At 48.3% G+C, this 24784-nt stretch overlaps 1 protein-coding gene across 1 annotated transcript; it reads left to right on the top strand.

Moving 5' to 3' along the window:
• The first annotated feature begins 19336 nt into the window (after window positions 1-19336).
• Window positions 19337-23879, top strand: LOC149274580 (cholecystokinin receptor-like). Its single transcript, XM_089505289.1, has 5 exons — window positions 19337-19380; window positions 19721-19998; window positions 20773-21037; window positions 22790-22917; window positions 23350-23879. The coding sequence occupies exons 1-5, from the start codon at window positions 19337-19339 to the stop codon at window positions 23877-23879; spliced, it is 1245 nt and encodes a 414-aa protein (XP_089361415.1).
• The last annotated feature ends 905 nt before the right edge of the window (window positions 23880-24784 follow it).

Raw genomic sequence — 24784 nt, forward strand, 5'->3', positions numbered from 1 at the left:
GTGTAAAATATGATAAGATGTTGATGGAAACTGTTAGGTTATAAAAATGAAAACACAGATGCATGCGGTCATTGTACAGCGCTGCGGAATATGACGGTGCTATATAAATCTATACATAATGATAATGAAAACACTCACAGGTTTCTAGCGCCCCCTGCAGTCTGGGTCAGGGGCTGCATTGGGAAATGTCTCCATTAGTTTTGTGCTTTGTCAGATGGGGGAAGTGCACCCAATTCAATCAGTTCCATTAACTTTGCATTGCAATTGTTAATAAAAGGGTTAATTAAAGCTCTCTGCACCACTTTACCTTAAATCATTAACTGTTTGTGGACTCCAGGACTGACCAGATCAACAGATGGGGACTGCAGTAATTAGCGGCACTCAGATTAAGAGCCAGTACACAACACGGCAAATAGAACACAACATGGCAAACAACACAACACAGCAACCAGGACCCAACGCTATAACCATCCTTACCCCAACACCTAACGCTATAACCATCCTTACCCCCAACACCTAACGCTATAACCATCCTTACCCCAACACCTAACGCTATAACCATCCTTACCCCCAACACCTAACGCTACAACCATCCTTACCCCAACACCTAACGCTATAACCATCCTTACCCCAACACCTAACGCTATAACCATCCTTACCCCAACACCTAACGCTATAACCATCCTTACCCCCAACACCTAACGCTATAACCATCCTTACCCCAACACCTAACGCTACAACCATCATTACCCCCAACACCTAACGCTATAACCATCCTTACCCCAACACCTAACGCTATAACCATCCTTACCCCAACACCTAACGCTAAAACCATCCTTACCCCAACACCTAACGCTATAACCATCCTTACCCCCAACACCTAACGCTATAACCATCCTTACCCCCAACACCTAACGCTATAACCATCCTTACCCCCAACACCTAACGCTATAACCATCCTTACCCCCAACACCTAACGCTACAACCATCCTTACCCCCAACACCTAACGCTACAACCATCCTTACCCCCAACACCTAACGCTACAACCATCATTACCCCCAACACCTAACGCTATAACCATCCTTACCCCAACACCTAACGCTATAACCATCATTACCCCAACACCTAACGCTATAACCATCCTTACCCCAACACCTAACGCTATAACCATCCTTACCCCCAACACCTAACGCTACAACCATCCTTACCCCAACACCTAACGCTATAACCATCCTTACCCCAACACCTAACGCTATAACCATCCTTACCCCAACACCTAACGCTATAACCATCCTTACCCCAACACCTAACGCTATAACCATCCTTACCCCAACACCTAACGCTATAACCATCCTTACCCCAACACCTAACGCTACAACCATCATTACCCCCAACACCTAACGCTATAACCATCCTTACCCCAACACCTAACGCTATAACCATCCATACCCCCAACACCTAACGCTACAACCATCCTTACCCCCAACACCTAACGCTACAACCATCCTTACCCCAACACCTAACGCTATAACCATCCTTACCCCAACACCTAACGCTATAACCATCCTTACCCCAACACCTAACGCTACAACCATCATTACCCCCAACACCTAACGCTACAACCATCCTTACCCCAACACCTAACGCTATAACCATCCTTACCCCCAACACCTAACGCTATAACCATCCTTACCCCAACACCTAACGCTATAACCATCCTTACCCCAACACCCAACGCTATAACCATCCTTACCCCAACACCTAACGCTATAACCATCCTTACCCCCAACACCTAACGCTATAACCATCCTTACCCCCAACACCTAACGCTACAGCCATCCTTACCCCTAACACCTAACGCTACAACCATCCTTACCCCCAACACCTAACGCTACAACCATCCTTACCCCAACACCTAACGCTATAACCATCCTTACCCCAACACCTAACGCTATAACCATCCTTACCCCAACACCTAACGCTATAACCATCCTTACCCCAACACCTAACGCTATAACCATCCTTACCCCAACACCTAACGCTATAACCATCCTTACCCCAACACCTAACGCTAAAACCATCCTTACCCCAACACCTAACGCTATAACCATCCTTACCCCCAACACCTAACGCTATAACCATCCTTACCCCCAACACCTAACGCTATAACCATCCTTACCCCCAACACCTAACGCTATAACCATCCTTACCCCCAACACCTAACGCTACAACCATCCTTACCCCCAACACCTAACGCTATAACCATCCTTACCCCCAACACCTAACGCTACAACCATCATTACCCCCAACACCTAACGCTATAACCATCCTTACCCCAACACCTAACGCTATAACCATCCTTACCCCAACACCTAACGCTACAACCATCCTTACCCCAACACCTAACGATACAACCATCCATGTGTGTTATTATTATTTATATATAGGCGTCATACTCCGCAGCGCTGTACAATGTGTGTTATTATTATTTATATATCGCCTGTGACGGATCGTCCTGTGCCCCAGACTGGACACATCCGCCCGTCAGCTCCTTCCCTCTCCCAGTAAGCAGACGCGCTGTGGCTGTCCGAAGAAAGCAGTCACAGACCAGCGCTTCCCTCAATCATGAGACAGAACTTCATGCTTCGAGGTTAAAAACAGAACTCTCTTTATTACAAACACACAGAATTTATATACAATCTCCATTCACTGTGCACCGAACCCAACCCCCAATCCCATCAGCCACATCCCCTCACAAATCCCATCACTCACATCCCCTCACAAATCCCATCACTCACATCCCCTCACAAATCCCATCAGCCACATCCCCTCACAAATCCCATCAGCCACATCCCCTCACAAATCACATCAGCCACATCCCCTCACAAATCCCATCACTCACATCCCCTCACAAAACCCATCAGCCACATCCCCTCACAAATCCCATCAGCCTCATCCCCTCACAAATCCCATCACTCACATCCCCTCACAAATCCCATCAGCCACATCCCCTCACAAATCACATCAGCCACATCCCCTCACAAATCCCATCACTCACATCCCCTCACAAATCCCATCGGTATACAGGGGATGTATCAGGTGAGGGGATTAAGGGATACAATGGGTTCCCCCACCTGTGTTATCCCCCCTGTAGTGCGGGGGCCGTCTGGGCAGACAGGGCTGTGCTGGCTGATTAAGAGCCCCAGCCAGATTATAGGATCGTCTCTTTGAAGGCTGGAGCTGCAGCCACATTCAAACGGTACAAATAAATATAATAATAATAATAACAGTGAAGATCAGACAGGGTTCTTCACATCGCCGTCATACTCCGCAGCGCTGTACAATGTGTGTTATTATTTATATATCGCCGTCATACTCCGCAGCGCTGTACAATGTGTTATTATTATTTATATATCGCCGTCATACTCTGCAGCGCTGTACAATGTGTGTTATTATTATTTATATATATCGCCGTCATACTCCGCAGCGCTGTACAATGTGTTATTATTATTTATATATATCGCCGTCATACTCCGCAGCGCTGTACAATGTGTGTTATTATTATTTATATATCGCCGTCATACTCCGCAGCGCTGTACAATGTGTGTTATTATTATTTATATATCGCCGTCATACTCCGCAGCGCTGTACGATTGGAAGAAGAATTATTTTGGTTCCCATAAAAAATCATGAAGAATAATGAAGTTGGGAATGTATTGGGAATAATCGGTTGCCACGGTTACCGCAGGGGGTTCGGGGTCTTTAAAGCGAATTAATGAGTGAATAGTCATTTGGAGAGGATTGCTGTTTCTGTATGCAGACAGCAGGGGGCGCCGCGCTCCTCACTGACCCCAGCGGAGTCTCCGGTGCTGTTAGAGTCGCTGAGCGTTCAGGGAGAGAGTGACCGGCAGAGCTGTCACAGAGATGAGTTTCACTAAACTGCGAGTCCTGATCCGCAGCCGGGACACGGGAGCTCGGATAAGCAGATGCGCACAGTACATAATGTGTAAGGGGGAATAACGGGGTGTAACGGGGCTCCCCACTGTTACAGGCAGCCGTACAGGGCAGACCAGGAAGTACAGCTTGGACAACGCAGGGTGGGGAGCTCTGCATGGGGAGCGCGGCATGGGGAGCGCGGGGTGGAGAGTGTCGGGTGGTGAGCGCAGCATGGAGAACGTGGGGTGGGGAGCACGACGTGGAGAGTTCAGGGTGGAGAGTGCGGGGTGGGGGGTAAAAGCCCCGACAATCTGCCCCTTCCTCTGAGACTGGGGTAAAAGCCCAGAGAATCTGCCCCTTCTCCTGAATCTGGGGCAAAACCCCCAACAATCTGCCTCTTCCCCCAAGAATTGGGTAAAAGCCCTGACAATCTGCCCCTTCCAGGTTATCACCTGGAAACAAGAAAAATGTGTGTTCATCCAATTGAAACAAAGGATATTGGATGATTTGAGGAGAGGGCGGGAAAGGGTTTTTAGTTTGTTTTTTTTTGCTTATGTTTCTTGCTGCGTTATAACGAAGTCCCTGACGAAGTCAGTTTATGCCGAAACGCGTTGGACTTTAGTTTTATTAAAGCATGAGGTGTTTCTAATTGGCTATTGCAAATAAAGAGCTTCTGGAAGATTCCCTGCCTGCCATTTAAAAGTTCCAGCAAACCTCCGGGATTCCTCAGATGCCGGATTCCTCAGATGCCGGGTTCCCCAGATCCCGGAATCCTCCGATGCCGGGTTCCTCAGATGCTGGATTCCTCAGATGCCGGATTCCTCAGATGCCGGGTTACTCAGATCCCGGAATCCTCCGATGCCGGGTTCCCCAGATCCCGGGTTCCTCAGATCCCGGATTCCCCAGATCCCGGAATCCTCCGATGCCGGGTTCCTCAGATCCCGGGTTCCTCAGATCCCGGATTCCTCCGATCCCGGATTCCCCAGATCCCGGTTATCTCACAGGCGCAGAACCTACTACAATCCTGTGAGTTTGGCACATCCAGTGGGGGCTGTTTTAAACGTTTTTATTCTTTTTACAGAGTACTTTTAAAGCTGTATCCCCAGAATGTGTTCTGTTTTTCCACAATCTGCCCCTTCCTCTGAATCTGGGGTAAAACCCGCAACAATCTGCCCCTTCCTCTGAATCTGGGGTAAAAGACCCGAGAATCTGCCCCTTCCCCTGAATCTGGGGTAAAAGACCTGAGAATTTGCCCCATTCACTGAGACTGGGGTAAAAGCCCAGATAATCTGCCCCTTCCCCTGAGACTGGGGGTTAAACCCCGACAATCTGCCCCTTCTCCTGAGCCCCTTCACCTTAATCTGGGGTAAAAGACCCGACAATCTCCCCCTTCCTCTAAAACTGAGGGCAAAAGCCCTAAGAATTTGCCCCATCCACTGAGACTATGGGTAAAAGCCCAGATACTCTGCCCCTTCCACTGAGACTGGGGGTAAAAGCCCCGAGAATTGACAGACGGAGCGGTTCGGAGCGCAGGTGGCTGCAGTTCCCGGTTCGGCCAGCGGGGGGAGCTCCGGCTCTGTGCCGGCAGGGCTGGCGCTGTGAAGGAATATGAGCTCCGCAGCCCCCAGTCTCACAGTCTCTGCCCGGACTCTGCGAGAGCGAGAGGGGCAGCGGCCAGCGGGGCAGCAACAGGGGCAACTACAGGGGGAACAGGGAGAGAGGCAACAGGGAGAGGGGCAACAACGGGGGAACAGGGAGAGGGGCAACTACAGCGGGAACAGGGAGAGAGGCAACAGGGAGAGGGGCAACAACGGGGGAACAAGGAGAGGGGCGACAACAGGGACAGCAGCGAGAGGGGCAACTACAGGGGGAACAGGGAGAGAGAGAGAGAGAGAGAGGCAACAGGGAGAGGGGCAACAACGGGGGAACAGGGAGAGGGGCGACAACAGGGACAACAGCGAGAGGGGCAACTACAGGGGGAACAGGGAGAGAGAGAGGCAACAGGGAGAGGGGCAACAACGGGGGAACAGGGAGAGGGGCGACAACAGGGACAACAGCGAGAGGGGCAACTACAGGGGGAACAGGGAGAGAGAGAGGCAACAGGGAGAGGGGCAACAGCGAGGGGAACAGGGAGAGGGGCGACAACAGGGGCAACAGCGAGAGGGGCAGGTGGACGGCCGGCACTGACCCCAACACTCACCATGACAGCAGCGGACAGAGGGGCACAAGGGCAAAACTAAAAGCAGCGGGCACCGGGCAGGGAGCACGTACCTCGGGCACCGGGCAGGGAGCACGTACCCCGGGCACCGGACAGGGAGCACGTACCCCGGGCACCGGACAAGGAGCACGGGCACCGGGCAGGGAGCACGTACCCCGGGCACCGGACAGGGAGCACGTACCCCGGGCACCGGACAAGGAGCACGGGCACCGGGCAGGAAGCACGTACACCGGGCACCGGACAGGGAGCACGTACACCGGGCACCGGGCAGGGAGTATGCACCTCGGACACCGGCAGTCCGTCTGAGAGACGCTGCGCCCACTGACGGGGGTTCTGAGGCAGCAGCCGAGCACCGAGATCACTCCGGGGCAGGATGGGGACCCTCAGGGCATTCGCGAACTCCACAGCCTTCCACGAGCTGCTCTGTCGGCACAACTTCACCGGCAACGGTACCGGCAACCTGACCGTCGCCTGGCCGAACATCAGCTGCGGCAGCCCGGACCACAAGAGGATCCCCAGCATGTCAGGTAACGGGGCAGGAGCTCGGTCTGCCGGGGAAAGAACTGGGATGCAGCGGCCCCCGGGCCACTAAGATCAAAGAACTGACACTTGGGGTCAGTTATATACCGGGTTCTGGGATCAGTTATATACCGGGTACTGGGATCAGTTATATACAGGGTACTGGGATCAGTTATATACCGGGTACTGGGATCAGTTATATAGCGGGTACTGGGATCAGTTATATACAGGGTACTGGGATCAGTTATATACAGGGTACTGGGATCAGTTATATACCGGGTACTGGGATCAGTTATATACAGGGTACTGGGATCAGTTATATACCGGGTACTGGGATCAGTTATATAGCGGGTACTGGGATCAGTTATATACAGGGTACTGGGATCAGTTATATACAGGGTACTGGGATCAGTTATATACAGGGTACTGGGATCAGTTATATACAGGGTACTGGGATCAGTTATATACAGGGTACTGGGATCAGTTATATACAGGGTACTGGGATCAGTTATATACAGGGTACTGGGACCAGTTATATACAGGGTACTGGGATCAGTTATATAGCGGGTACTGGGATCAGTTATATACAGGGTACTGGGATCAGTTATATAGCGGGTACTGGGATCAGTTATATACAGGGTACTGGGATCAGTTATATACAGGGTACTGGGATCAGTTATATACAGGGTACTGGGATCGGTTATATACCGGGTACTGGGATCAGTTATATAGCGGGTACTGGGATCAGTTATATACCGGGTACTGGGATCAGTTATATACCGGGTACTGGGATCAGTTATATACAGGGTACTGGGATCAGTTATATACAGGGTACTGGGATCAGTTATATACAGGGTACTGGGATCAGTTATATACAGGGTACTGGGATCAGTTATATAGCGGGTACTGGGATCAGTTATATACAGGGTACTGGGATCAGTTATATACAGGGTACTGGGATCAGTTATATACTGGGTACTGGGATCAGTTATATACAGGGTACTGGGATCAGTTATATAGCGGGTACTGGGATCAGTTATATAGCGGGTACTGGGATCAGTTATATACCGGGTACTGGGATCAGTTATATACAGGGTACTGGGATCAGTTATATACCGGGTACTGGGATCAGTTATATACCGGGTACTGGGATCAGTTATATACAGGGTACTGGGATCAGTTATATAGCGGGTACTGGGATCAGTTATATACAGGGTACTGGGATCAGTTATATACAGGGTACTGGGATCAGTTATATAGCGGGTACTGGGATCAGTTATATAGCGGGTACTGGGATCAGTTATATACAGGGTACTGGGATCAGTTATATACAGGGTACTGGGATCAGTTATATACAGGGTACTGGGATCAGTTATATACAGGGTACTGGGATCAGTTATATACAGGGTACTGGGATCAGTTATATACAGGGTACTGGGATCAGTTATATAGCGGGTACTGGGATCAGTTATATACAGGGTACTGGGATCAGTTATATAGCGGGTACTGGGATCAGTTATATACAGGGTACTGGGATCAGTTATATACAGGGTACTGGGATCAGTTATATACAGGGTACTGGGATCGGTTATATACCGGGTACTGGGATCAGTTATATAGCGGGTACTGGGATCAGTTATATAGCGGGTACTGGGATCAGTTATATACCGGGTACTGGGATCAGTTATATACAGGGTACTGGGATCAGTTATATACAGGGTACTGGGATCAGTTATATACAGGGTACTGGGATCAGTTATATAGCGGGTACTGGGATCAGTTATATACAGGGTACTGGGATCAGTTATATAGCGGGTACTGGGATCAGTTATATACAGGGTACTGGGATCAGTTATATACAGGGTACTGGGATCAGTTATATACTGGGTACTGGGATCAGTTATATACAGGGTACTGGGATCAGTTATATAGCGGGTACTGGGATCAGTTATATAGCGGGTACTGGGATCAGTTATATACCGGGTACTGGGATCAGTTATATACAGGGTACTGGGATCAGTTATATACCGGGTACTGGGATCAGTTATATACCGGGTACTGGGATCAGTTATATACCGGGTACTGGGATCAGTTATATACCGGGTACTGGGATCAGTTATATACAGGGTACTGGGATCAGTTATATAGCGGGTACTGGGATCAGTTATATAGCGGGTACTGGGATCGGTTATATACCGGGTACTGGGATCAGTTATATACAGGGTACTGGGATCAGTTATATACTGGGTACTGGGATCAGTTATATACAGGGTACTGGGATCAGTTATATAGCGGGTACTGGGATCAGTTATATACCGGGTACTGGGATCAGTTATATACCGGGTACTGGGATCAGTTATATACCGGGTACTGGGATCAGTTATATACAGGGTACTGGGATCAGTTATATACAGGGTACTGGGATCAGTTATATAGCGGGTACTGGGATCAGTTATATACAGGGTACTGGGATCAGTTATATACCGGGTACTGGGATCGGTTATATACAGGGTACTGGGATCAGTTATATACAGGGTACTGGGATCAGTTATATACAGGGTACTGGGATCAGTTATATACAGGGTACTGGGATCAGTTATATAGCGGGTACTGGGATCAGTTATATACCGGGTACTGGGATCAGATATACCGGGTACTGGGATCAGTTATATACCGGGTACTGGGATCAGTTATATACAGGGTACTGGGATCAGTTATATACAGGGTACTGGGATCAGTTATATAGCGGGTACTGGGATCAGTTATATACAGGGTACTGGGATCAGTTATATACCGGGTACTGGGATCGGTTATATACCGGGCACTGGGATCGGTTATATACCGGGTACTGGGATCAGTTATATACAGGGTACTGGGATCAGTTATATACAGGGTACTGGGATCAGTTATATACAGGGTACTGGGACCAGTTATATACAGGGTACTGGGATCAGTTATATAGCGGGTACTGGGATCAGTTATATACAGGGTACTGGGATCAGTTATATAGCGGGTACTGGGATCAGTTATATACAGGGTACTGGGATCAGTTATATACAGGGTACTGGGATCAGTTATATACAGGGTACTGGGATCAGTTATATACAGGGTACTGGGATCAGTTATATACAGGGTACTGGGACCAGTTATATACAGGGTACTGGGATCAGTTATATAGCGGGTACTGGGATCAGTTATATACAGGGTACTGGGATCAGTTATATAGCGGGTACTGGGATCAGTTATATACAGGGTACTGGGATCAGTTATATACAGGGTACTGGGATCAGTTATATACAGGGTACTGGGATCGGTTATATACCGGGTACTGGGATCAGTTATATAGCGGGTACTGGGATCAGTTATATACCGGGTACTGGGATCAGTTATATACCGGGTACTGGGATCAGTTATATACAGGGTACTGGGATCAGTTATATACAGGGTACTGGGATCAGTTATATACAGGGTACTGGGATCAGTTATATACAGGGTACTGGGATCAGTTATATAGCGGGTACTGGGATCAGTTATATACAGGGTACTGGGATCAGTTATATACAGGGTACTGGGATCAGTTATATACTGGGTACTGGGATCAGTTATATACAGGGTACTGGGATCAGTTATATAGCGGGTACTGGGATCAGTTATATAGCGGGTACTGGGATCAGTTATATACCGGGTACTGGGATCAGTTATATACAGGGTACTGGGATCAGTTATATACCGGGTACTGGGATCAGTTATATACCGGGTACTGGGATCAGTTATATACAGGGTACTGGGATCAGTTATATAGCGGGTACTGGGATCAGTTATATACAGGGTACTGGGATCAGTTATATACAGGGTACTGGGATCAGTTATATAGCGGGTACTGGGATCAGTTATATAGCGGGTACTGGGATCAGTTATATACAGGGTACTGGGATCAGTTATATACAGGGTACTGGGATCAGTTATATACAGGGTACTGGGATCAGTTATATACAGGGTACTGGGATCAGTTATATACAGGGTACTGGGATCAGTTATATACAGGGTACTGGGATCAGTTATATAGCGGGTACTGGGATCAGTTATATACAGGGTACTGGGATCAGTTATATAGCGGGTACTGGGATCAGTTATATACAGGGTACTGGGATCAGTTATATACAGGGTACTGGGATCAGTTATATACAGGGTACTGGGATCGGTTATATACCGGGTACTGGGATCAGTTATATAGCGGGTACTGGGATCAGTTATATACCGGGTACTGGGATCAGTTATATACAGGGTACTGGGATCAGTTATATACAGGGTACTGGGATCAGTTATATACAGGGTACTGGGATCAGTTATATAGCGGGTACTGGGATCAGTTATATACAGGGTACTGGGATCAGTTATATAGCGGGTACTGGGATCAGTTATATACAGGGTACTGGGATCAGTTATATACAGGGTACTGGGATCAGTTATATACTGGGTACTGGGATCAGTTATATACAGGGTACTGGGATCAGTTATATAGCGGGTACTGGGATCAGTTATATAGCGGGTACTGGGATCAGTTATATACCGGGTACTGGGATCAGTTATATACAGGGTACTGGGATCAGTTATATACCGGGTACTGGGATCAGTTATATACCGGGTACTGGGATCAGTTATATACCGGGTACTGGGATCAGTTATATACCGGGTACTGGGATCAGTTATATACAGGGTACTGGGATCAGTTATATAGCGGGTACTGGGATCAGTTATATAGCGGGTACTGGGATCAGTTATATACAGGGTACTGGGATCAGTTATATACAGGGTACTGGGATCAGTTATATACTGGGTACTGGGATCAGTTATATACAGGGTACTGGGATCAGTTATATAGCGGGTACTGGGATCAGTTATATACCGGGTACTGGGATCAGTTATATACCGGGTACTGGGATCAGTTATATACCGGGTACTGGGATCAGTTATATACAGGGTACTGGGATCAGTTATATACAGGGTACTGGGATCAGTTATATAGCGGGTACTGGGATCAGTTATATACAGGGTACTGGGATCAGTTATATACCGGGTACTGGGATCGGTTATATACCGGGCACTGGGATCGGTTATATACCGGGTACTGGGATCGGTTATATAGCGGGTACTGGGATCTGTTATATACCGGGTACTGGGATCAGTTATATACCGGGTACTGGGATCAGTTATATACCGGGTACTGGGATCGGTTATATACAGGGTACTGGGATCGGTTATATACCGGGTACTGGGATCGGTTATATACCGGGTACTGGGATCAGTTATATACCGGGCACTGGGATCGGTTATATACAGGGTACTGGGATCAGTTATATACAGGGTACTGGGATCAGTTATATACAGGGTACTGGGATCAGTTATATAGCGGGTACTGGGATCAGTTATATACAGGGTACTGGGATCAGTTATATACAGGGTACTGGGATCAGTTATATACTGGGTACTGGGATCAGTTATATACAGGGTACTGGGATCAGTTATATAGCGGGTACTGGGATCAGTTATATAGCGGGTACTGGGATCAGTTATATACCGGGTACTGGGATCAGTTATATACAGGGTACTGGGATCAGTTATATACCGGGTACTGGGATCAGTTATATACCGGGTACTGGGATCAGTTATATACAGGGTACTGGGATCAGTTATATACCGGGCACTGGGATCGGTTATATACAGGGTACTGGGATCAGTTATATACAGGGTACTGGGATCAGTTATATACAGGGTACTGGGATCAGTTATATACAGGGTACTGGGATCAGTTATATAGCGGGTACTGGGATCAGTTATATAGCGGGTACTGGGATCAGTTATATACAGGGTACTGGGATCAGTTATATACAGGGTACTGGGATCAGTTATATACAGGGTACTGGGATCAGTTATATACAGGGTACTGGGATCAGTTATATACAGGGTACTGGGATCAGTTATATACAGGGTACTGGGATCAGTTATATAGCGGGTACTGGGATCGGTTATATACAGGGTACTGGGATCGGTTATATACCGGGTACTGGGATCGGTTATATACCGGGTACTGGGATCAGTTATATACAGGGTACTGGGATCAGTTATATACAGGGTACTGGGATCAGTTATATACAGGGTACTGGGATCAGTTATATAGCGGGTACTGGGATCAGTTATATACAGGGTACTGGGATCAGTTATATACAGGGTACTGGGATCAGTTATATACTGGGTACTGGGATCAGTTATATAGCGGGTACTGGGATCAGTTATATACCGGGTACTGGGATCAGTTATATACCGGGTACTGGGATCAGTTATATACAGGGTACTGGGATCAGTTATATAGCGGGTACTGGGATCAGTTATATAGCGGGTACTGGGATCAGTTATATACCGGGTACTGGGATCAGTTATATACAGGGTACTGGGATCAGTTATATACCGGGTACTGGGATCAGTTATATACCGGGTACTGGGATCAGTTATATACAGGGTACTGGGATCAGTTATATACAGGGTACTGGGATCAGTTATATACAGGGTACTGGGATCAGTTATATAGCGGGTACTGGGATCAGTTATATAGCGGGTACTGGGATCAGTTATATACAGGGTACTGGGATCAGTTATATACAGGGTACTGGGATCAGTTATATACAGGGTACTGGGATCAGTTATATACAGGGTACTGGGATCAGTTATATACAGGGTACTGGGATCAGTTATATACAGGGTACTGGGATCAGTTATATAGCGGGTACTGGGATCAGTTATATACAGGGTACTGGGATCAGTTATATAGCGGGTACTGGGATCAGTTATATACAGGGTACTGGGATCAGTTATATACAGGGTACTGGGATCAGTTATATACAGGGTACTGGGATCGGTTATATACCGGGTACTGGGATCAGTTATATAGCGGGTACTGGGATCAGTTATATAGCGGGTACTGGGATCAGTTATATACAGGGTACTGGGATCAGTTATATACAGGGTACTGGGATCAGTTATATACAGGGTACTGGGATCAGTTATATACAGGGTACTGGGATCAGTTATATAGCGGGTACTGGGATCAGTTATATAGCGGGTACTGGGATCAGTTATATACAGGGTACTGGGATCAGTTATATAGCGGGTACTGGGATCAGTTATATACAGGGTACTGGGATCAGTTATATACAGGGTACTGGGATCAGTTATATACTGGGTACTGGGATCAGTTATATACAGGGTACTGGGATCAGTTATATAGCGGGTACTGGGATCAGTTATATAGCGGGTACTGGGATCAGTTATATACCGGGTACTGGGATCAGTTATATACAGGGTACTGGGATCAGTTATATACCGGGTACTGGGATCAGTTATATACCGGGTACTGGGATCAGTTATATACCGGGTACTGGGATCAGTTATATACCGGGTACTGGGATCAGTTATATACAGGGTACTGGGATCAGTTATATAGCGGGTACTGGGATCAGTTATATAGCGGGTACTGGGATCAGTTATATACAGGGTACTGGGATCAGTTATATACTGGGTACTGGGATCAGTTATATACAGGGTACTGGGATCAGTTATATAGCGGGTACTGGGATCAGTTATATACCGGGTACTGGGATCAGTTATATACCGGGTACTGGGATCAGTTATATACAGGGTACTGGGATCAGTTATATACAGGGTACTGGGATCAGTTATATAGCGGGTACTGGGATCAGTTATATACCGGGTACTGGGATCAGTTATATACAGGGTACTGGGATCAGTTATATACCGGGTACTGGGATCGGTTATATACCGGGTACTGGGATCGGTTATATACCGGGTACTGGGATCAGTTATATACCGGATACTGGGATCGGTTATATACCGGGCACTGGGATCGGTTATATACCTAGTACTGGGATCGGTTATATACCGGGTACTGGGATCTGTTATATACCGGGTACTGGGGTCAGTTATATACAGGGTACTGGGATCAGTTATATACCGGGTACTGGGATCAGTTATATAGCGGGTACTGGGATCGGTTATATACCGGGTACTGGGATCGGTTATATACAGGGTACTGGGATCAGTTATATACCGGGTACTGGGATCGGTTATATACCGGGTACTGGGATCGGTTATATACCGGGCACTGGGATCGGTTATATACAGGGTACTGGGGTCGGTTATATACCGGGTACTGGGATCAGGTGTATACCGGGTACTGGGATCAGTTATATACCGGGTACTGGGATCAGTTATATAGCGGGTACTGGGATCAGTTATATACCGGGTACTGGGATCAGGTGTATACTGGGTACTGGGATCAGTTATATACCGGGTACTGGGATCAGGTGTATACTGGGTACTGGGATCAGGTGTATACTGGGTACTGGGATCAGGTGTATACCGGGTACTGGGATCAGGTGTATACTGGGTACTGGGATCAATTATATACCTGGTACTGGGATCAGGTGTATACTGGGTACTTGGGTGTAGTGTATATATATATACCCTGTACTGGGGTGCAGTATAAATACCCGGTACTGGGGTGTAGTATAAATACCCGGTACTGGGGTGCAGTATATACCTGTTACTGGGGTGTGATAGATACCCGTACCGGGGTGTGGTCTATATATCGAGTTCTGGGGTGCAGTATATTTATACCCGGTACTGGGGTGCAGTATAAATACCCGGTACTGGGGTGAGGTATATACCCAGTACTAGGGTACAATTTATATATACCCGGTACTGGGGTGCAGTATAAATACCCGGTACTGGGGTACAATTTATATATACCCGGTACTGGGGTGCATTCCGCGTCTCTCCCTCCCTTTCTTTAGACTGAATGCTCAGTGTGTGATTGGCCGGTCCCAAGGGCACCCCCCCCTCCCCCAAAAAAATATTCCGCTTCATCCTGAAAGGAGAATGAAGTCTCTGCGTGTTTACAGAACGTCTGCTACAAGAGAAGGACGAGAAAAGTAATAATAATAATATAATTATATAAAGATAATAAAATAACCATAATAACGATCAAAATAATAAAAATAATCATAACCATAGCAATAATAAAAATAACAATAATTACAACAATAATAATCATCATTATAAAAATAATAACGATCAAAATAACAATAATAATAATAATAACGGCAATTATAGCAATCATAATAATCATAATAATAAAGATAATAAAATAACCATAATAATGATAAAAATAACCATAATCATAACAATAATAAAAATAACAATAATTTCAACAATAATAATCCTAATCATCATTATAAAAATAATGATAATAACGATAAAAATAATAATAACAATAATAATCATAATAATAAAGGCAAGATAACCATAATAACGATATAAAATCATAAAAATAACAATCATAAGAATAATAAAAATAACCATAATTCTAACAATAATAATCGTAATCATCATAATAAAAATAAGAATAACGATAAAAATAATAAAAATAACGATAATTATAACAATAATAATCATCATAATAATGAAGATAATAAAATAACAACAATAACGATAAAAAACCCCAAAAACGATAATCATAAGAATAATAAAAATAACGATAATTATAACAATAATAATGATAATAAAATAACTATAATAACGATAAAAATAATACAAATAACAAGAATAAGAATAATAAGCTGCTCCCCCGCTGGGATGTGGCCGGCCCCCGGCGGCCCCGGTCTGGTTTGGATGCATTTGGGAGTCTTTTGGGGGTTTCTCCATATTCAGGTCTCTGCGTATAAAAGGAGATTCTGGCGCAGATGTGAAAAGTGTTATCACCATAGCAACAGGTAAAATCAGTGTCCAATCAGGTCAAACGTTTATTGGTTTCTATGGTATTAAGAGCCCTTTCCCACAGGGTTTAGAGCGAGACCGTCGGGCCACCGCGAGCGACGCTAAAGGTCCGGCTACCCGTGACTGGGGGTAGTACTGGTGGTGATACTGGAGGTAGTAATGATACTGGTGCTGGTACTGCTGCTTATACTGATACTGTTGCTGGTACTGGTGCTAGAACTGGTGCTGATACTGGTGCTGATACTGGTACTGGAGGTAGTACTGATACTGGTGCTGGTACTGGTACTGGAGGTAGTACTGATACTGGTGCTGGTACTGGTACTGGAGGTAGTACTGATACTGGTGCTGATACTGGTACTGGAGGTAGTACTGATACTGGTGCTGGTACTGATACTGGAGGTAGTACTGATACTGGTGCTGGTACTGGTACTGGAGGTAGTACTGATACTGGTGCTGATACTGGTACTGGAGGTAGTACTGATACTGGTGCTGGTACTGATACTGGTGGTAGTACTGATACTGGTGCCGGTGCTGGTACTGGTGCTTATACTGATACTGGTGCTGGTACTGATACTGGTGCCGGTACTGGTACTTATACTGATACTGGTGGCGGTGCTGGTACTGATACTGGTGCTGGCATTTTATTGGCCAGTAAGTATTGTGGTGGGGCAGAAGGTGCTGGTTCCCCCGTCTCTCTCTTTCTCCCCATAACTCTTTCCCCCCTGTCTCTCCTCTCTCTCCCGTTCTCTCCCCCTCATCTCTCTCTCTCTCCCCCGTCTTTCTCTTCTATTCTGTCTCTCCCCATCCCTCTCTTCTATTCTATGTCTCTCCCCATCCCTCTCTTCTATTCTGTCTTTCCCTCCCCGTCTCTCTCTTTCTCCCCATAACTCTTTCCCCGCAGTCTCTCCTCTCCTATGTCCTGTTCTCTCCCCCTCATCTCTCTTCTATGTCTCTCTCTCCCCCGTCTTTCTCTTCTATTCTCTCTCCCCCATCCCTCTCTTCTATTCTGTCTCCCCCATCCCTCTCTTCTATTCTGTCTCTCTCTTTCTCCCCATAACTCTTTCCCCGCTGTCTCTCCTCTCTCTCCCGTTTTCTCTCCCCCTCATCTCTCTCTTCTATATCTCTCTCTCCCCCGTCTTTCTCTTCTATTCTGTCTCTCCCCATCCCTCTCTTCTATTCTATGTCTTTCCCTCCCCCGTCTCTCTCTTTCTCCCCATAACTCTTTCCCCGCTGTCTCTCCTCTCCTATTCTATGTCTCTCTCCCCATCCCTCTCTTCTATTCTGTCTCCCCATCCCTCTCTTCTATTCTGTCTCTCTCTTTCTCCCCATAACTCTTTCCCCGCTGTCTCTCCTCTCTCTCTCCCGTTCTCTTCCCCTCGTCTCTCTTTCTCCCCATAACTCTCTCCCCGCTGTCTCTCCCCCTCGTCTCTCTTCTATGTCCCCCCCCTCCAAAATCTCACTATCCTTCTGCAGATGGGATCTCCAGCACTGTACCCACTACTCTAGGTGACGTCTGACCAGAGATGTATAGAGGGGGCAGAACCTCCTCCCTCTTCCTGCCCCTAATGCCCCCACTATACACCCAGCACATTGCTTGCTTATTCCGCCCCTTGCTCTGGGTGATATTCTCTGCCGTAAGAAGCGGTTACTGGGTGTTGGGCGCGTGGAGTGACTGCTTATGATTTGTGTCCCGCTAATGCAGAGACCTCCAGTCTCCCCATACTGGGGTAAATACTTTGCTTAATGCCCCCTCCCCCGTCTCCCTTTGCTAAAGTGACATTGAGAGACTGAAAGAGATGAAGATATCAGGAAGGAGCTGATAGGAGAGACGGCTGAGATAAAGCGTTCACACATACCTGCCAAGTGTCCCTGTTTACCTTGGCCAGTCTCTCTTTGTGACCAAATCTGTCCCTCTCTCCTGATCCCTCTCCCCCCCTCTCCTGCTGTCCCTCTTTGCATCATCAATACCCCTCTGATGCCCCTTTCTTCTCCCCCTGATTCCTCTCCTTCCTCCCCTGATCCCCCCCTCTCCACCTTGATGTGCCTCTCTCTTCCCCCTGAACCCCTCTCTCCTCCCCTGATGCCCCTCTTTTCTAGGAGGTCAGAATGTTTGCTGGGTATGAGGGTATCACAGGGTTTTACAGCCCTAAAAGCCCCGATAATGTGTATAGAAACAGCAGGAAACGGATTTATAAATTAAACGGGTAAATAAACCCCATTATTCTTCTTCTAAGTGCCCCGCCCATTTACACAAATAGCCCGACCGGGCCACGCCCCTGCTATGCATATGATTTGCTATATAACTATACGAGGTGAACCCGCTGCATTTTACGTCGTCCCGTTTTCCTTTTACCGGCACGTCAGAAGGCGGTCGGGGGATCTCGTATCTCCGCCGTTTATTAACCGTTAATGCGCTGGGCTCCAGCGCATTTTCCTGCTTGCGAATCGGCACATTCTTTGTCTCTCTCTTTTTCGCTTACCATGTCTCCCTGCTGTCTCTGCCGACCGCTTCCATCTCTTTTCCGCAGCTCCACTTCTCCTCCGCCGAATTCGGACACAGGGAGGGGCAGAAATGCTCCTCTATCTCCTGAAATCCGTCTGGATTATTCTGGCCCCTTGGACTACTTCCACAGAAGGGTGGAGCCATGGGGACGGCCTACAATAGGGGGAGAGTGTGTTCGTGGAGGCTCCACCCCTTTTGTGGAAGTGCTTCGGGAGAGCTGGTTGATGGAGCTGATACTGGGGATAAGCGGTTAAGAAGAAGCTAGGGAGAAAGCGTGAATGAGAGTGTGAGCGTGAATAAGAGTGTGAGCATGAATGTGACTGAGGGTGTGAGCGTGAACGAGGGTGTTAGGGTGTGAGCGTAAATTACAGTGAGTGTGAATGATAGGGTGAGTGAGGGTGTGAATGAGAGCGCGAGTGAGGGTGTGGGTGTGAGTGAGGTTGAGCGACAACCAATTTCATTTCCGCATGGAAAACATCCTCCGGATTCTGTCAGGAAATTAAATTAGTTGTCTGAAAACGAATGGACCAAAAAAACCCTGAAAGGAAACGTGTTTCTGGTCCATTTTCACGTCTGGTGGTGAGCCGAACCCTCATGTATAAAAAACACACTTATTACCGCCGTGAAAATGATGGAAACGGTGAAATTGCTGCTCAGGCCGCCGTTCCATGTATGTTTGTGAGCGATGAGCGAGACTCCATGTTTCTTTTCTCCCCTCAGACCTGAACTACTGGGTGCGGATTCTGCTCTACTGCCTCATCTTCCTCCTCAGCGTCTTCGGGAACACCCTCATCATCATCGTCCTGGTGATGAACAAGCGGCTCCGGACCGTCACCAACTCCTTCCTGCTGTCCCTGGCCGTCAGCGACCTGATGGTGGCCGTCCTGTGCATGCCGTTCACCCTCATCCCAAACCTCATGGGGAATTTCATCTTCGGAGAAGTCATCTGCCGGACAGCGGCGTATTTCATGGGTGAGCGCACCGGCGATCGCGTCTCCCGGGTTATTTGCAGTGATTGTATTTCCTGGATCCGCCGGCAATCGGGTCCCCCGGGTTATTTGCTGGATCTGCCGGTGATCAGGTCCCCGGGTTATTTGCAGTGATTGTATTTCCTGGATCCCCTGGCGATCGGGTCCCCCGGTTTATTTGCTGGATCTGCCGGCGATCGGGTCCCCCGGGTTATTTGCTCTGATTGTATTTCCTGGATCCGCCGGCGATCGTGTTCCCCGTGTTATTTGCTGGATCCGCCTGTGATCGGGTCCCCCGGGTTATTTGCTGGATCCCCCGGCGATCGGGTCCCCCAGGTTATTTGCTGGATCCGCCTGTGATCGGGTCCCCCGGGTTATTTGCTGGATCCGCCTGTGATCGGGTCCCCCGGGTTATTTGCTGGATCCCCCAGCGATCGGGTCCCCCAGGTTATTTGCTGGATCTGCCTGTGATCGGGTCCCCCGGGTTATTTACTGGATCCGCCGGTGATCGGGTTCCCCCAGGTTATTTGCTGGATCCCCCGGCGATCGTGTCCCCCGGGTTATTTGCTGGATCCGCCGGTGATCAGGTCCTCCGGGTTATTTGCTAGATCCCCCGGCGATCAGGTCCCCCTGGTTATTTGCTGGATCCGCCGGCGATCAGGTCTTCCGGGTTATTTGCTGGATCCGCCGGTGATCAGGTCCCCCGAGTTATTTGCGCTGATTTTATTTGCCCCCCCCCGTTCACCATAATGTCTGTAATGACTTTCACCTCCCGCAGGGCTCTCCGTCAGCGTCTCCACCTTCAACCTCGTGGCCATCGCCATCGAACGCTACAGCGCCATCTGCAACCCTCTGAAGTCCCGCGTGTGGCAGACGCGCTCTCACGCCTACAAGGTCATTGCCGCCACCTGGATCCTGTCCATCGTCATCATGATCCCGTATCTCGTCTACAACGCCATCGTGCCCTTCAGCATGAAGGAGAGCAACAGGCAGGGGTACCAGTGCCGGATGGTATGGCCCAACAACCATGTGCAGCAGGCATGGTAAGTCCCGACGTTCTCGCCTCCTACACCTGACACTGTATCCACTACTCTAGGTGACGTCTGACCGGGGATGTGTAGAGGGGCAGAACCTCCTCCCTCATCCTGCCACTAATGCCCCTCACTGTGCACCCCGCGCTCTGCTTGCGCCCCTTTTTATTTAGGGAGGAGCACTTCGGCTTTGTTAATGTGGCACAAAGGGTTAACACAGAGGGTAAATGGAAGCTGGCAGCGCGGGCTCCCAAATTCGAATACTTTTATTGCCCCGCCATCCCATAATCAAAGGGTTAATGAGCGTGAGACCGAGCAGCTGGAGATACATCCACTGTGATAATTGTTCCGCCGCCCGGCGCAGTCTGCCCGCCAACAATGTGACTCCCAATCTCAGACCTTCACAAGGGCATCGCGCGTTTAACTCAAGATAAGGAGTGTTTAAGCAGCGAGCGGCGGCCCCTGCGACACGCGACACGCAGCGCACGCAGTCACACAGACCCCGGCCGAGGCCACGGCGAACACCTCCGCTCCCAGCTGGCTGCCGGCTGATAAGGGCCTCGGCAGCGGCTGTTATTTGATCGCCTGCCGGCCGCCGATAATCCGCTCGGCCTCCAAAAGGAAGGACGGAAACAACAGAAGCCGAGACGGGAATAAAGTGCGGGGGAAGGAGGGGCGCGGGGTCCCCCGACACGTGGATCTGGGGCAGGAGGGCAAATGTTCTGAAGGTCCGCTTCTCGGGACCGGCCGACGCTTCTGATTGGTTGACGATTCGGACACCTGGTTCTCTGCTGCACTTTCCATAAAATGAATTTTCCCCTTAAACTCAAATATTTCATAGAAAAAAAAATAACACATTGTACAGGGCTGCGGAGTATGACGGCGATATATAAATAATAATAATAATAATAACACATTGTACAGGGCTGCGGAGTATGACGGCGATATATAAATAATAATAATATCACACATTGTACAGCGCTGCGGAGTATGACGGCGATATATAAATAATAATAATAATAACACATTGTACAGGGCTGCGGAGTATGACGGCGATATATAAATAATAATATCACACATTGTACAGCGCTGCGGAGTACGACGGCGATATATAAATAATAATAATAACACACATTGTACAGCGCTGCGGAGTATGACGGCGATATATAAATAATAATAACACACATTGTACAGCGCTGCGGAGTATGACGGCGATATATAAATAATAATAATAATAACACACATTGTACAGCGCTGCGGAGTATGATGGCGATATATAAATAATAATAACACATTGTACAGCGCTGTGGAGTATGACGGCGATATATAAATAATAATAACACACATTGTACAGCGCTGCGGAGTATGACGGCGATATATAAATAATAATAACACATTGCACAGCGCTGCGGAGTATGACGGCGATATATAAATAATAATAACACGCATTGTACAGCGCTGTGGAGTATGGTGGCGATATATAAATAATAATAATAACACACATTGTACAGCGCTGTGGAGTATGACGGCGATATATAAATAATAACACACATTGTACAGTGCTGTGGAGTATGACGGCGATATATAAATAATAACAACACACATTGTACAGCGCTGCGGAGTATGACGGCGATATATAAATAATAACACATTGTACAGCGCTGCGGAGTATGACGGCGATATATAAATAATAATAATAACACACATTGTACAGCGCTGCGGAGTATGGCGGCGATACTGATTGTCGGGGTCTCTCCCGCGCAGGTACGTCATCCTCCTCGCCATCCTCTTCTTCCTCCCCGGTGTGGTCATGATCGTGGCCTATGGACTCATCTCCCGGGAGTTGTACCGCGGCATCCAGTTTGAGATCGATCTGAACAAAGAAGCCAAAGGTATCGTTCAGCAGCCCTGGGAACCGGTTATACCCCCAGGGGTTATTATGGGTAACAGCGGCCCCGACCCCTAACTTTCTATTTACAGAAAATGGGAGTTTTTAGTGGAATTCGATCCCTTTTATTGGCCTAAAAGAGAAAATGATGTAAAACGACATAAGTTTTCTGGACCTCAGCAGTCTCCTCTTCGGCTCTCTATCCAGTGTTGGGAGTCCATCAGTGCAGCTTCGCAGTGCAGAATGCAATCCCTCCCTCCAAATCATTTCATTATTATTAATATCGCCCATCCAGGGGCCCCATTTATGGTATCCAGGGGCCCCATCTTATGTATCTGGGGACCCCATTTATTGTATCCAGGGGCCCCGTTTCATGTATCCTGGGACCTGACTCTCAGTGACTTCAGCCTCCTTAAATGTCTCTTCCTTCCTTCAGCTCATAAGAACGGAGCGGCCCCCAGCGCAGCGATGGCTTCCGGCTGTGAAGAAGGAGACGGCTGTTATATTCAGGTGGCCAAACGGCGCAACACCATGGAGATGTCGACCCTGACGCCCAGCGGCTGCACCAAGATGGAGCGCGCGCGCATCAACAACTCCGAGGCCAAGCTCATGGCGAAGAAGCGCGTCATCCGCATGCTCATAGTCATCGTGGCCATGTTCTTCATTTGCTGGATGCCCGTCTTCGTGGCCAACACCTGGCGGGCCTTCGACGAGAAGTCGGCTCTCCAAGCCCTGACTGGGGCTCCCATCTCATTCATTCACCTCCTGTCGTACACCTCGGCCTGCGTCAACCCCCTCATCTACTGCTTCATGAACAAGCGATTCCGCAAGACCTTTCTGGGCACCTTCGCCGGCTGCATCAAGCCTTGCAGGCGCTTTCGCGATGCCGAGGAGGACACCATAACCCCCGGGGCATCTCTCTCCAAGTTCAGCTACACCACCGTGAGCAGCCTGGGCCCTCCGTGAGCTGCCTGGGTCCTCCATGAGCATGTGGCTTCCACCAACATTCGGGGGCTTGTTCTGGTTTGGCCCCTAAGACTGGTATCTCCATGGAAACCAGTGGAATGCCATTTTCATTGTGGGACCTGTATGCTCTATGTGTCCCTCAAGGTTACTCCGGCCGTCCTGAGGAACCTCAAAGCCTTAATGCACATATGATAAGAGAAAAGGGTCCCCCGGACGCCTTCCATCCTCTGGCCCCTGCTCGTCCGCGCGTTTCCCTCTTCTTCGGGTTTTTTAATTTCTATTTATTTCTTGACCGATTGCATTTCACCACTTTGGTCCGGCCTCCTGCAGAACGACCGCTTTACGGCGCAGGGGGCTAGAGACATCTCTGGGGGCTCGAGGGTTAAGCCAAAAAGCAGCTCTACGAACTCAAGGAAAACGGAGAGAATGACCAAATACGAAACGGTTACAAGAAAATACATTCCTGTTTCTGCCCCCCCCCGGTGCCAAGGTGAACGTTGGAGCTCGCAGGTGACAGATTATCTCAGGACTTTCGGCGTTGTGGTCCAGGGGCAGATATCGTCAGTGTGTTTCTGCCCGTTGGGGGTCCGTGCTGCGACTGACATTGTGTGAACGCGATGGAGAGGTTCTTCTCTGCCCCCGCAGACGTTGTTCTCCACTGCAGCGAAGCCATAAATATTTCACCGGGGCCCATGATTTATTAAGCCTTGAATTCGCTCGTGCTCCATCCGAGCCGCGCTCCGGGGGCAGAGGGTCTCCGGCCTTCCGTCTCTCGCTTGGCTTACGAAGCTTTTAGACATTTCCCTTCGTAATGTTCTTCTGCACCGTCCTAAATATCATGATTATGATCCGCGTAGCTCTGCCATACATCCAGTGGCGACTCTAGAAACAATATATAGGGGGGG

This window comes from Sceloporus occidentalis, unplaced genomic scaffold (genome assembly GCF_023333645.1).
Source record: "Sceloporus occidentalis isolate IW3139 unplaced genomic scaffold, rSceOcc1.0.p SCAF_322, whole genome shotgun sequence".
NCBI lineage: Eukaryota > Metazoa > Chordata > Lepidosauria > Squamata > Phrynosomatidae > Sceloporus > Sceloporus occidentalis.

Bases quoted from the DNA above. Each gene is read 5' to 3' on its own strand.
- LOC149274580 (XM_089505289.1), top strand. From the start codon at position 19,337: ATGAATGTGACTGAGGGTGTGAGCGTGAACGAGGGTGTTAGGGT. The intron at 19,381-19,720 runs GTGAGCGTAAAT...GCGATGAGCGAG, and splicing joins GTGAACGAGGGTGTTAGGGT to ACTCCATGTTTCTTTTCTCC. The intron at 22,918-23,349 runs GTATCGTTCAGC...TCCTTCCTTCAG, and splicing joins TCTGAACAAAGAAGCCAAAG to CTCATAAGAACGGAGCGGCC.